This window comes from Cygnus atratus, chromosome 7 (assembly GCF_013377495.2).
Source record: "Cygnus atratus isolate AKBS03 ecotype Queensland, Australia chromosome 7, CAtr_DNAZoo_HiC_assembly, whole genome shotgun sequence".
In the NCBI taxonomy this organism is placed as follows: domain Eukaryota; kingdom Metazoa; phylum Chordata; class Aves; order Anseriformes; family Anatidae; genus Cygnus; species Cygnus atratus.
Genome location: NC_066368.1, coordinates 10125505 through 10139755, shown reverse-complemented (window position 1 = coordinate 10139755; position 14251 = coordinate 10125505). Strand labels below are relative to the sequence as shown.

The window sequence follows — 14251 nt, the reverse complement described above, 5'->3', positions numbered from 1 at the left end:
AATCAGGTAGAAATTACACACTGCAGTGGGAGCAAACACTCTCACCCCATGTTAAAGCACAGCTGTGTAGTACATACAATCAACAAACTGTAACTTTAGGCACTTAAATGGAAACTTTCAATTAATACCAATTTCTCACAATGTTCACTCATAATTTTGTGCACTACGACAACTTCTTGGTCTCCCAAAAATCAGCAACAAATCTGAGGATGCATCAATGAACGCCTGAGTCCACTCCAATGCTCTAACCATTAGGCTATAAACTTGCTCTGTGAAATCCATCCTCCAGGTGCCTTGTCACACTTCAGCTTTTCCTTGTTTAATTCTGCTCTGATCCTCTGTCAGGCGGAAGATGTGGTTCTGTGAGACGAAGTGAGCTAATCTCCCAGCTCTGCACCACAAGGGAGCTGCCCAGCTCCCACACTGCCATGCCCTACCCTTTCCCACCACCTCCCCACCTCGTAACTTACATCACCACTAGCACTGATGAATATCAGACCCCTTAATGAGCCAAATTCATTCAGGTAAGGCAGAAAACTAAGAGAGACGCAGGCTAAATAAATAAAGCAGGTAGTTCTGCTTGGTTGGTGAACTTTATCAGCCACAGGAGAGCAGGAAGAATGTAAGAGAGAAAAGACTTGCCACTTATAGCACCAGCAAGGTGTTAGCTTGGCCAGCTCACTAAGGAAATCTGTCTTGCTCATCTATCCCTTTTCCTTGAGATAATTAACTAAACAGACAGCTCAAAAAAAGTGAAACAGGCGGACTCTAATGAGAGGATCTGGTTTGTTATTGTCTGTGGCAAGAACGGTATCTTCTTGGGGCATAACGCAAAGAAGGACTTTATCAGGTCATGCCTCGTTCCTAAGTGAGATCTCAGGACTAGTAATTTCTTATTAAACGGACAAAATACAGAACAAGATTTTTCTTTTTAAAGTGTAATCCCCAACTTGAGAGGAATAGCCTAATTACTAATAGCCTAATGACTAAATGCATAATGGCCCTAGTCACTACACACCTTTTTACAAGTCAAAACACCCCACTGTTTGTTAGAAGCAGTCCCAGTTTCTCTAATTGCCTGTCTTGCTGCCCGTATCGTACATACTCTTCACAGCACATTTGGATTTCTATCCCACGTTTGTGTACCATTGCTGCAGCTTTCTATTTTGGCATAGTAATAAAGTGAAATAACAACTTTTCCTTAGTCAAAGGAAAAGGCAAGTTTTCATTTCAGTCTGGCCAACTATGGAGCTCAGTGCAGGTGTAGCTGAGTGCAATGCAAAGCCTGCGGTGTACACACAGTCAAGCCAGAGGATGAACTTGTTGCACACTACATTATGCCATTTATCAGCATTTTACATCTTCAGCCTACAGAAAACCTGCTCAATGCAGTTCAATAAAGGTCACATTTTAAATCAGCTGGCACAATGTCTCTAGTGCCACCCTCTTGACGCTGTTCCCAGCAGACAAATATCCCCGCCATTGTAACTGGCACGTCTTGCTGCCAGGATGGGCAGACAAGCCAAGAACTGTTTGGGTGCAGAAAACCAAGCTGTCTTCTCAAGCACAGGATTGATCTCTTCAAGTTTGAAGGGAAGTATATTGCTTACTTTCAAAACTGTGCCTATTGTGTGGATAGAGGATTAAGTATCCTAAAAATAAGCCTTAACACTTTTGTAAGCACCAAATTCCCATTACTAATCCAGTAGAGCAGATAATTTTTTCCATGCATTTTCACAGTACTAATTCTGAAGAGCTGGACAGTTTTGTGCACGGAGTAAGTCCGCACTGAAAAGCAGGAGACAAAGCATCACAATAGATCTGTGTCATCCATTAATTCCATGACAAATAAAATACAACCACAAACAAATGAGAAAAACTATATTCCTTTACAAAGTAAGAACATTCTGACCTTAATTCTGAAAGTAAGAAAACTACTGAAACTTCATTACACTGTAACTACGCATTATTGTCAAACATCATCCAGCCTGTAATCTTCTTACCCGGCTCTGGGGAGTGCATACGTAGCAACATCGTCCCACAAATGGCCTTTTTCTGCTCAGTAGAGTTTCTTTCCATTTTAAAGTGGCAGATCGGAAGAGAGGAGGCCTAGAGTTACACTCTCCCTATGGAACAAAAGAACACCATGTCAATATCCAGCAATATATGTTTTAATGGGTATTTGAAAACTTTTTATTACAGGTGCTGCCAGAAACACACACAAAATTATCACAAAAAAAAATCCTGAAATCAATACTTATTTTTTAAAGATTTTTTCTAAAACAAATTATATCATCTCCAAATGATGTGATTTAAAAACAAAAAACAAAAACAAAAGCAAAAACATTGTGTTGTACTTGTATATCTTAAACATTGCAGCATTTGCTGATGTGTGAAATTTTAAAATAATAACTCTAATGTGAAATAGCAATGAAATTTACAGCTGAGAAAAGGTGAAGAATTTAACTGTAAATTACACTCTGATGTATAGGTGCTCATAAAATGAGCAATGCATTTCAAGCTTTTACTGGACAACACCCTGTAAAATTGCAATTTGAATATACATGAAACATTAACTCCACTGACTCTGTAGGCTGTTCTTCAGCAGTTTTATTCAAAGCAACATGAAAAAGGAACCACAGTTTTTTCTCCAGTGTTAGGATAAGATTACAGAATGGAAAAAATCAAAAGTAAGTGCATTTACAGAACACGTTCTGTTTGTTAGGACACAACAAAAATATACTTAACTACATGATTTACAAAGACATTGGCTGTTCCCATTAAAGTCTACTGCATTATTGCTTCCCTGAGCATAAGCATCAGGTCCACTGGACTCAGATTTTCTAAACCAAATACTGTAAAGTTTTTTTTAAAAAGGGAAGCCACAGAAACAAACCAAAATGAAAAGATAGCAAAATAAACAGAAATATGTTTAAAATAGCACCTCCAAATGGAAGAGAAGCATGGTAGAACCAGTACCTTAAAACCAGCAGCACATGGGTTAGAAACACAAATACAGATTATCACATACCCAGCTAGAAAGCCAGCCCACTGAGAAACAACCAGAAAGTCAAAAGCAATGCTGAAGATGACTGAAAATAAAAATATGCACATATCACATCTGGCAAGCTGTATGAATTTGCACTTATTCCAAGGCTAACTCTTCAACTGAAATAAACATGCACCAAAATGCTAAGCGTGGCCCACTCCGTTCTCTATCACCCTCAGTAATGCTAACTCCTCATTAACCAACTTTGCAGCAAAAATGCTTCTGCTTGCCTCCAAGCTCTGACCAAACTTACCACCACTTTCTTACAAAACCTTTGCTATCTTTTTCGCTTGCCTGCCTATAACTACTCTCTCACAGATCTCTCTGTTACCACAGCAGCCTGCTGTGTAATGTATCCTACTCCTAGCTAGATATAAAACCCAGCTGCGAGGACATCTGTCCTTTTCCTCAACTCTGACCATGTCTCCAACCCTTCTTCTGTACCAAGTTCAAACTCCTCCTCTCCAGAGCAGTGCCTAATTCCTCCTGACCTATGCTTCTAAACCAACCAGCACCCAGCTCGTCCCCATGTGGCTTTGTGCTTCACCCAACCCTCTCCGTTCCTTCCCCCTTTGTCTCCTCCAAATCCCCAGACTCACTCAACAGAGGACACCGAGTTTTAATAGGCTCTTTATTTATATCCACCAAGTTTCCTCTGCCTGCTGTACTGCATGAATAGCTCCAACTCTAACGGTTACATCACCATGCATCTTTAGCCTCATGCTCCTTTTCCCTTGCACGTTTCAAAGAAGTACCTCTTTTGGAACAGGAACCAGCTTTCTGTTTGACTTTCTGTTTGACCTCAGTCTGCTACAGAATGAAATTCTGCACATCTACTATTATATAAAATGATTACTAACATCACACCAGTAGACTGTGAGACTACGAACAGAGTTCAATATGAAGATTTTCCCTATCGAGCAACATTAGTCTTTGGCACAGCACTGAACTGTTCTTCCTTACATTTCAAGTTATATTAAAACCAAAACTGTATCACACACTAGAGATGATTTAAAAAAAGTCCACCTTCAACTTGCATACAAAAACAAGAAAACAAAAGGCAAACATGGCCAGCCACATTGACAATTTTTACTTACCCATTCTTCATTGGAATGCTTACATCTACCAACGCTGCACTCTGCTGAGGTGGACACATAAGAAACATCTATCGTTCCAAGGGACAACGCAGTTTCATCCATGACACACGAGTTGAACCGAAGATCAGAAGCTGTAAAATAATACATACTTGTTTATAAAATATTCATGTATATATCGTTTCAGGGATGGGCATCTAACAATTAATTAGCTAACAGGTATTTTTGCACCTTTCAGTAAAAGTTAGATTCTGAAGAAGTTTCACTACAGTCAGAAACCAGCAGGATTTAACCCACCACATTCGATTTTCATGAACGTGGTATACCAATCTGCTGTGTGCATGTCTTTCCTTCCCTTCTCCTCTTCCCATTACAGCTCAACACAGCCCCCTTAGGCTTTTCCACTGTTCTTCACTGCATGGATTAAACCATTTGGCAACAAGGATACAAAGGACATTTCAGCCGCTTTTAAAAGTTTACTATTCTCTTGCACTACATGACCTCATTCTTTCATCATTTGCTTCTGAAGGACACCAATCAATGTGATAAAATTTCCTTTATGTTCTCTCCCAATCCTATCCCACAGTAAATTTTATGTGCCTGGTCTAGCTGCAGTCAAACCAGTTTACAACCTCCTCGGACGGAGGAGTGCTCCTTGCAAAGCACACCTCTAATTCTGAACGTGCTGCTGACATCAGTGACGTTACGGGCTCGCTGGATTAAAAAGCATTGAACAGGTCTAAAATTGCACAATTATTTTAAAATGGACGTTTTATCGTTCGTATAGCGAGCAAGGTAAATAATTCTCCCTCAAACAAACAAAAAAAAGGAGGCCAAACATACCAAAACAGCTTAGAATTGTATATCTGCAAAAGTCTACACGTTAAACTATTTTGTTTTAATGTCCTATCAAAAGAGGAATCCCAGCACTTTTATCTAGAAGTAAAACATAGAGTGGCAATTCTGCCTCCTGCATCTGTCCCTGCAATGACACATTACAGCCCAGCTACAAGCCATCCAGAAGCGAGACCGTTCCCCTCCAAGATTTGCAAGCGCAAGGCCTAACAGAACTTGAGCCCAGCGCTGTGCCTCCCCTGCCCCCCTCCCCAGGCAGCCCCGACCCTCCCTCAGTACCTGCCCGCACCAGGTGCACGCAGCGGGCTCCCAGCACAAACTGGAGCCGGAGCACGCTCAGCCTCGCACTCGGGCATCGTTACACAACCCGAGTACATAAGGGAACCTCTTCTTCTTGGCTGACTCTTAAGTTTCATTTGCCTTTTTTTTTTTTTTTTTTTTACTAAAGCACATCAATACTCAAACTACGCAATAAATACAAAAAAGAGTCCCTGAATACCTAAAGAATTCAAACGAAGCGTGTCCTCAAATCATGCTCAAGGTGACCTTAGCTGCACCTGCGTATGTAAACGGCCTTTAAAACCCGTGTCTCGGTATTTCACAGCCTGCTCGAGCGCTACCAACGTGGCACGTACCTCCGCCGAACGCTCCGCGCCGCCAGGCTCAGGCTGCGAGCCGCCCGCAGGCCGCCATCCCCGCGGGGCTGGGCGCAAGGACCCGGCGCTCTCCCGAGCTCTGCTCCCGCTCACGCCGCCACCGGGGGTGCCGCGTCCCCGCCTGCTGCCAAGGGGCCGGCACCGGCACCGGGACGCCGCCGGGGGTGGCCCCCGCCGGGCAGAGCCTCCGCGCCCACACGGCTCCGAGCCGCCCGCTGCCGCCGCCGGACCGCCCCCTGCTGCCCGCCCTCGCCCCGCAGCCACCGGGGGGAGCAACCCCGGACCCGGCTTCGGCTTCGACCCCGGTCGCTACCCGCGGCGATGGCTCGGCGGCGGCCGCTGCCCCCTGCCCGCCCGGCGGCGCCGGGCCTGACGCGATTTCCTGAGCGCCCGCCGCCATGGCGCGGGCCCGCTCGGCCGCCGCGGCTCCCCTCAGCGAGCCCCGCTGCGTCCCGTCTCCGCACCGCCTCAAGGGGCTCCGGGGGTCCCCGGTCCCGTCCCCTTCGGGCCAAATGTCGCCGCCCGCCGCCACCCCCCGCCACTCCGGCCGTCGCTGGGCAGCCTCCCGGCAGCCGGCTCCACCGCCACGCTGCCTTCATACCCCCCCTCCTCCCGGCTCCTTTTCTCTCCGATTAGGGCTGCTAAAATAAAAACCCCGAAAAAAATAATACGTAAAAGCGTGTTTGTATGGGTGTACAGCGGCTCGGAGCTGTTGAAATTCGAACAATTGCAGAAAATTCGGGACAGGTATCGATCTGCCTACCTGGCCTTGCAGCGCTGCCAGTTTGTCTTTTGCTGAATGCAAAAGTAAATGTTGATAGAGATTGCTGCACATAAACAAACATGGACTAATAGCATGTCTTGGCTTTGGCAGTCTTGGGCTATTTAAAGATAGCGTTTCTGGGGCTTAGTTTGAGCTACATGCCTGTGGAAAGGCTTGTATCTACGTTTCTTCTTTGAGCCTGCACTGATACTTAATACGGAGCAATACAGGTATAAAGTGACAAAAAATAATAAATCATTTTATGCTAATGCAAATATCCCATTTACAGTCTTTTTTTTTTAAGTCACCGAAGGACATATTCTCCTTCTAGATGCCACTTCAAACTTAGGACAAATGAGAATTACCCATGCTTTTCACACTTAAATGAAATGTGCGAAACTCGATAGACAGAAAACCAAACTGCTACGTGCATTTGTAAATTGCCCCATTTCCCGTGACTGAGTATCTGAGGAGAATGTTTACTATTCTTTAAAAAAAAAAATAATGCTTTCTTAAAAGTATTCTACAGCTTATGGGCCAGAAGAGATTTTAGATCCCTGCTTAGCAAGGAAAGATACTCTATTTGTTGTAAGGTGGACTTTGGAGTTTACACCTACTTTTCAAACCACAACAATATAACATGATCTCATGAAACACACAATTCTTTTAAAAAGATTGTGTTTCTGCAATAAAACACAGTGCAGCACTAGTGCACAGCATATAGAAAAGCACCACCTCCTAGGGTGTTGTATTTTGCATAGCAGAAGAACAATCCCCAATTGTAGTTCTCACAGCACATTCACAACTGAAGTTTTCTCCCAGTTTTCTCATCATCGAGGCCAAGAATTCCAGCCTTGGTTAGCGCTGTGTGTGTCAGTTCTCATGATGATTAGTTCAGATAGTGCCAAACACCCCCTTACAAGTTCTGGCCTCCCAAAAGCATCACAGCCAGCGTCTGGCCACTTTGGAATTACAAGCCCATAGCTGACCAGCTTTGTAACAAAGACTTTGACTTCATACCAACTTCTTCTTGAATAGATTTACTGAAGGTCAGCAAGAAAGGGAGGGCAGATTCAGCTTTCGTTTGTGCCTGCTGAAGCTAAATGGATTTGTAACTGCTTCGCTAATCTGAGTCTAGCCTAGGAGGCTGTCTATATGAAAAGAAAATACATAAGGATTTCATCGATCGAGTCGGAGCACTTCTGTCAGACCAGTGACTCAGTTACTGACCTCAGCCCAGCTCCGCTTGCATTACAAGCACCTCACTGCCTCCCTCGGGTGCTGTGGGTCCAGCCGGTCAGCAGGGCCACGTCCTGCTGTCAGGCCTGAGGGGGAAAAGCTGCATCCAAAGGGGAGGCTCTGAACACTGCTCAGAAAAGTGAAATCCAGCATTGCATCACTTATTGTGGTAACTCTCCTTGCATACAGAGCTCATCACAACAGCTGTGGTCCCAGTGTAATGCTGCCGCCTCATTCTGATCACAGTGTCTAGGATGGGCCGGGCTAGGTGGATGAGGCGCAATGAGGCACCCCGAGCTGTGGCTAATGGGGCAGAGCTGATCTAAAAAAATCACTCTGGAGGAAATGATTCAACAGCTAGATCGTGTGACAGCTGAATAAAACAGAGATGGCAGTGAATGCTTATATCTAGAGTTCAAGAAAATGCAACAAACATAAAACAGTTACAATTGTAATTAGTGCTGACTAATCATTTTGTTGCTCCATTGCATTTGTATTTTTACTTGGGAACGTCCTAGTAGGTACTTTACATTATAAAAGACCATTTGTATTTCTTACATGCAATTTTACCTTCTCTAGGTATGGAATTGCTTTGATATTTTTTTCCCTTTCGCACAGTTTTTAGTGTCAAAATATGGGATCAAACAGTGCACTCAGTTTCGGCATGCTATGATGTAACTCTGAGCAAACTCCCAGCCACAGAGTATACAGGGCTGGTCTGCATCGCATCCCTCTAACAGATGAACTGTAGTGCATTCAGAATCTAATATGGATCCTTTTTCAGGTTGGAAAGTGGTTATTTCTTTGATAGTAGTACAGATAACAGAACAAAACCTCAATGGCCTTATCATCATTTTTTGCAATTTCTAGAGTCTGTGTTAGTATCATTTATGAGTAGACTGCTTAGGCAGTTCTCTAAACTGTTTTGAAAAAATAGCAAATAAATACTGTATTTTACTTAAACATACTGCTTGTGTGTAATAATAATTATAATAATAATAATTTGTTTCTGGTATGATTTTAAAGCAGTGTCCTTGTTTTTCTAACCTTAGCAAATTCTGGGCTTATTGTAAAATAAATCCAGAGATAATTTTATCACTCATCTGAAAAGGATAAAGAATTAGTCCAATGGCAACTGCAGCTCAGCAAGATCTTTTTACAGGATACACTTGTATAAATCCTCAGGCTTAATAGTAAAATCTCATTTCAGTATTCAGGGCTTGGTGCTGATGCGTTGCCATGGAATCAGGCAAATGGGAAAAAAATTTGGAATGCTGTAAAGGAACAGGCTTTGAGGGCTGCATGTGCTCCAAAAAACTCAAGTACTGCTGAGCCTTGCTTCCAGAAAACAGGGACTCTGCCCGGCCGCTATTGAAGTCAATGGGAGGCTTGCCACTGACTGTAGGAGTGGGAGCTCGCCTCAGTTTTGCAATACATCTTTTTAAACTTAAACTGAGGTGTTTACTGTGCCTATGAGTCCAGCGAGGTAATTTGCATTTTATGGCAAACCAAGAGATCCCTGGCTCTCCGTGAACAAGCTGCATACCACTGTGCATAGCTGCCTGCAAATGAGAAGGAGCTGGTAGGATTCATTTTTTGTCACTAAGGGTTAGTCCTTCCAACATTCACATTCCTCAAGAAGCGTCCAGCGGAGTGCAACAAAGTACCTGTTTGCTACAGGATGCTGTGGGGGCAAAGGGGGAGCTGGGAAGAGGAGGACTTCTTTTACATCGTGGCTACCCGTGCCCTGCACCCCAGCTCGCCTTCAGGAATTCCCATGATGTCACTTTTAGTAATAGAGACACGTTTACAAAAGAGTACACAGCATCCTCTTTAAAAAGAAACTTTCAGCCCAGGGAGCGCTACAAAAGTTAGGAAACCAAAAACTGCATGAGGAGGGAATAAAGACACAGACAAAGATTCATTGTTTGCAGCGACCGGACTTGACCTCACGTGACTATGAACAATAATGAATATGCAATTTGGCAGTCGCAGGACTCGATGTCAGCAGTATTTTCTTTGGTATACAATATACTAAGAGCATTTGAGAATGGCAAATGGCCATGAAATGGACTGATAAGATTGTACATAGAAATGGTTTGGCTATACTTTATATCTCCTTTCAGGACAAATGATTTCTTCTCATCTATTTCATCTCCCTTATCTCGAGAACAAGAGCAAAATTCATTAAGAGCACAGTGACTCTCTCCGATGTAATACAGCACATTGTGATTCTGTAATTTCTTCTCATTCAAATATCATATTTGCTACTTGAAAAGATAAGGGCATTTCAGCCCAACCTGCTCCTTGCTTTTCCCTTGAATTTGGAATTCATATAGTACAAAAATGGGTTTTGTTCTAACGGAAAGCATTATTGGATTAAAACCAGTATAACTAGCTTTTAAACTTTCAGACAACATAGCACCATTTATCTATCAAGCAATTGCACACATACTTGTATTACCTCCAAATCAGAAAATCTTAAGTATCCAAATGAATTTGCCAGCATTATTAATTTAGGGACACTTACTGACAGAATTTGGAACAAGATTCTCCCACGCTCAGACCTCAAGCAATTTTCTAGCATAACAATTCAAGCTTCCCCATACCTGTGGTGAATAAGGGGTGCATTTTGTAAGAGCAGGTATTTCAGTTCTCTGCTTTTGCTTGTGGAGGATATTTGCAAAGTTGATTTTATCTCAGAGTTGATTTTATCTCAAAAATAACAAAGATGAAACATTGATTTATTGTATATTGGTCTTAAATACTGTGGGATACATCAAAAATATTATGCATTTGTAAATCATTAAAATCATTGTGTGTGTAGAACTCTGTTATATAAAGGATAAAGTCAGCTTTGTTTCCGTAGATATTTCAAGTTCCACTAAGGGCTTTATTTTATGTCAAGCCCAAAGGACTTTTACTTGTTGCCAAGTCCCCCACAGAAGACAGTGAGAAGGCCAATTTCCTCTCATTTGGTTGCATCTCTAAGAATGCAAAGCTGCACTCTCACCCTCCAAAGAAACAACCAAGAAATGGAAATAAAGAAATCAAAGAAATCTGGGAGTTGAGGGCAGTGAGGACCATTTTGGAGAAGAAAAAAAAAAAATATATATATATATATAAATAAAAAGCATAGCATAAAAATAAATCACAAAATCGTGATCTTATCAAATTCGCTGTGACTAATCCTTGAGGGATGGCAAATTGTTCTAGAATAACACAACCCCTAATTATCCTGTGATGCTAGACAAATCTTTTATCAGTATCTCCAAACGAGGTAGGTTTTACTGCTGAGGTGGGCTCTGCTCTGCAGCAGGTGCCTTTAGAAGGGCTTTTCACATCTCACAACTTAAAGCACTGTGGATATTGGAAGTCGTGATCACAGACAGCCATTCCAACCACCAGTGCAGAAGAGTTTTTACAACAGATTATGACACGGGGTTTCAATCACACGATGTCACACCCCTGCCCTATGTTATGGGTATTCAGGACCTTAGCCACCAAGGTCTCCCAGCCCGGAGCCCTAGTGTCGGACACTAGCCATGGAGCTGCTGCCACTGGCCATCACATCCCCAGGCATGGGAGAGGCGTTGGTACTGCACTGACAAGGCCGGTGTCAAATCATAGGTGCTGCCGTGTGACCACAGAAGAGGCTTAATGCTTCTGACGTGAAAGCCATAAGACTCGTTGGTTGGGAGATTGTGTCAGAATCTTTGGGACATCTTTTGCAAACACCTCGGGAGGTCTATGGGGTCTGTTCTGACCTGGTGCAGTGGTCCTGACGCAGACTGCCACATGGACTTGATCATCCTTGTGGGTCTCTTCCAACTCAGGATATTCTGTGATTCGATACATTCCAGTGAAGAAGTCATAACCCCCATATTTTCCAGTCTCCTGTTTGATTATCTGTTCTGCAGGTGAGCAGAGCCATCTCCAAAATGCAAGCTCCCCACAACTCTCTGCCCAATTTAGCTGGGCAAAAAAAAGGAGTTCACTGATTTTGGTTCTGCAAAAAGTAAACCTGAACTTTCCATAGTTGTCTAGACATATTTCTTTTTTTGTTTTTGGAAGTCAGTCTGACGGAAAAATACAAGGTCTCTAGGCTTCAGGTTGTCATATATATCTATAATTTTACATTATTGCAATTTTATCTATAACAACAAAAAATAAACAAAAAGGAAGCTATACATTTTGTTTCAGCACTACAAAATTGACTAAGAACACTGATGAGTTGTGTTGTGTTTTTTTTGCCTTTGGCCTTCTCTTTGCACTAATCTGGCTTCACTGGTTACATTTCTATTCTGACATTCAAATCACGTTGAGAAATTTTCCCACAGTTTGTTTCCCAAGCAAAAGCATTTTTCCTACTCACATTTATGTGTGTTCTGGATCTGGAAACTGCAGAAAAATATTCTTGAGTTCTATGCCTAGGCCACCAATTGTACTCTACTGCCAGATTTCACAAGCTATCAGTAAGCATTCGATGAAAATAATACTGATTGACCGGGCAAAAGTGTAACTTTCTGTTATTAAGTAACAGATATTCATCTCACAACAGGATAAAATCCTACTCATTTTTTATTTTTTTTTAAAATGCTTGAAGCATAACCTAGTAATTTCCCAAGCTCCTTATACCTTTTTGACATCAGAAATCTTTTATGCATGTACCCTAGAGTATTAAATTGCTTAATTATTCCTGGATATTCACTTGGAATAGCAGAATTCTTGAATATCTTCTCTTGTAAATAAATGATATTTTTGCAGCTCTGTCTTTTCCACTTTATCAAAGGTCAGTGCATATTACTAGCTTGGTATTTTGTACATGGTCAACCATTGCTTCAGGAAAATTACATGGTGCATAGCGTGACAGGGCGGTTTTGTAAAGCTCTTTGTGGGCTTAGGACTGAGTCGCTCCACAGGTCTTTCGGATTTAGGAACCATGTTTATTCTACACTTTCCTCTTTATTTCTCTCTCCATAGCAAGAGCAAAGCAAAAGAAGTTTTTGGAGGGTTTTTGTTTACCTTATATTCAGTGAGAGTTACTGCAGCATCTCCCAGATCAAACTGAGCTCCACCACTCAAGCTGAGTGGTTTCCCTAGCTTTTCTTGTTGATGAATTTTCTGTGCATTTTCACCTGTGACATTTCTCATATATATTTTTTTGCAGTTATTATTCAGTATTTCTTATATACACATTAAGAATGTGATAACTAAGTTAACAAATTAAAAAAAAAAATACAAGCAACAAACAACCACCATGGGAAGCACTGCCAATGAAATGGGGATAAAAATGTTATACAGAAATTGGATGTACGTAGGGACCAAAATAAAAGGGATGAAAGAGTGCACCGAGAAACAAACAAATTCACTATAAATTATCATTGTGATAAGTTAGAAATGGTAAACCAAACAAACGATCAATCAAACAAAAAACACCTTGAGGTTTAAGTTGACAATAGCATGAGCAACTAACATGGTGCCACATCTAGTTGTATTTCCAACACAACTAGAATATATTCCTGCATTATTTGGAAAGTGTTGTTATTAGGAAAGATATAAAACCTTGTCTACAATACCACGTTCAGTGCAGCTACCATTCTCCCAAGCAGATGACTTCCTACTGTAACAGGTACAGAGGAGGGCTAATAGAATAATCTTTACAAGTTCATGGTGATTAACTCTAAAAAAAACAATGATCAGGAAGGAGGCTTCTTTCTAGAAATCCCTCAGGGAAAACACCGTACAGGGAAGTACGCCAGCGTGAGCTACAAGGTAAAATCAGCACAACATAAAGCAAATGAGTAAGCACTGGCCAGATTGGAAACTGGAAAAGGCTCCTATGCAGCTAAGAGGTAATTTCTGGAACAGCCTTTCAAGAGGATTGTGGTGCAAAAAAATAGATTTATCATGGGATCATCCAGACATTTCTGGCCATTCTTTGTTCAGTTTTAGCTCCTCTGGTGAATCATTAGTGCATCTGGACCAGGAGGTATCATCAATAATCCCAATATGATGAAAGATGAAGCAAGATTTCATAGTTTGTTTACATTAGGATCACAAATTGTAGCTATAAATATCTTAGACACCATATTTTAACTAATATTTCAAGGGCTAACATAGTTATCTGTTCATGATCAGCCCTCTAAGTGAGAGCCAATATATTTTGAAACGTGATTTATTTTCTAATCTAGGCCTTGTTAAATCTCATACAGCCTGGGTCACATTGGTCTTGAGAAAAAGTTATCTATATCTCTGTACTTGCAAAATCTGGAAGCAGAACAACCAATGATCAAAGAGCCTGAATGCCATTTTGCAACTTGACTGTCAGTAGCACAGCCCACTCTCTCCACTTCTCTGTTCCATCTATCCCTCTGGTAAATATATATAAGATGGCTTCTGAACATAGATGTGACACATTTTATATTCACGTGTTCAGTTGATATTCACAACTGAAAAAGGCTCCACTCAAAGAAAGGTGTGCATTTTCAGAGGACCACAACGGAAAATATATGCTGATGGGACACTGCAGTAAAGAAATGCTTTAAATCTAACTTGTGGGGCTTGCTATTGGGATTCAAATTAATCATTCAGG

At 41.8% G+C, this 14251-nt stretch overlaps 1 protein-coding gene across 2 annotated transcripts in view; it reads right to left on the bottom strand.

Annotated features, from left to right (window-relative positions):
- The window catches only part of GPAM (glycerol-3-phosphate acyltransferase, mitochondrial), a 30621-nt gene extending 24793 nt beyond the window's left edge, over nt 1-5828 (bottom strand). The window contains exons 1-3 of one of the 2 annotated variants that reach the window (XM_035547882.2): nt 5634-5828; nt 4147-4277; nt 2004-2126 (exon numbers count right to left, since the gene is read on the bottom strand). In XM_035547882.2, coding sequence (XP_035403775.1) covers nt 2004-2126; nt 4147-4248 — 225 coding nt within the window. In that variant the 5' untranslated portion in view covers nt 4249-4277; nt 5634-5828. The remainder of the gene's footprint in view (nt 1-2003; nt 2127-4146; nt 4278-5633) is intronic. The other variant, XM_035547883.2, reaches the window with a different exon arrangement.
- Between the last annotated feature and the right edge of the window lie 8423 nt (nt 5829-14251).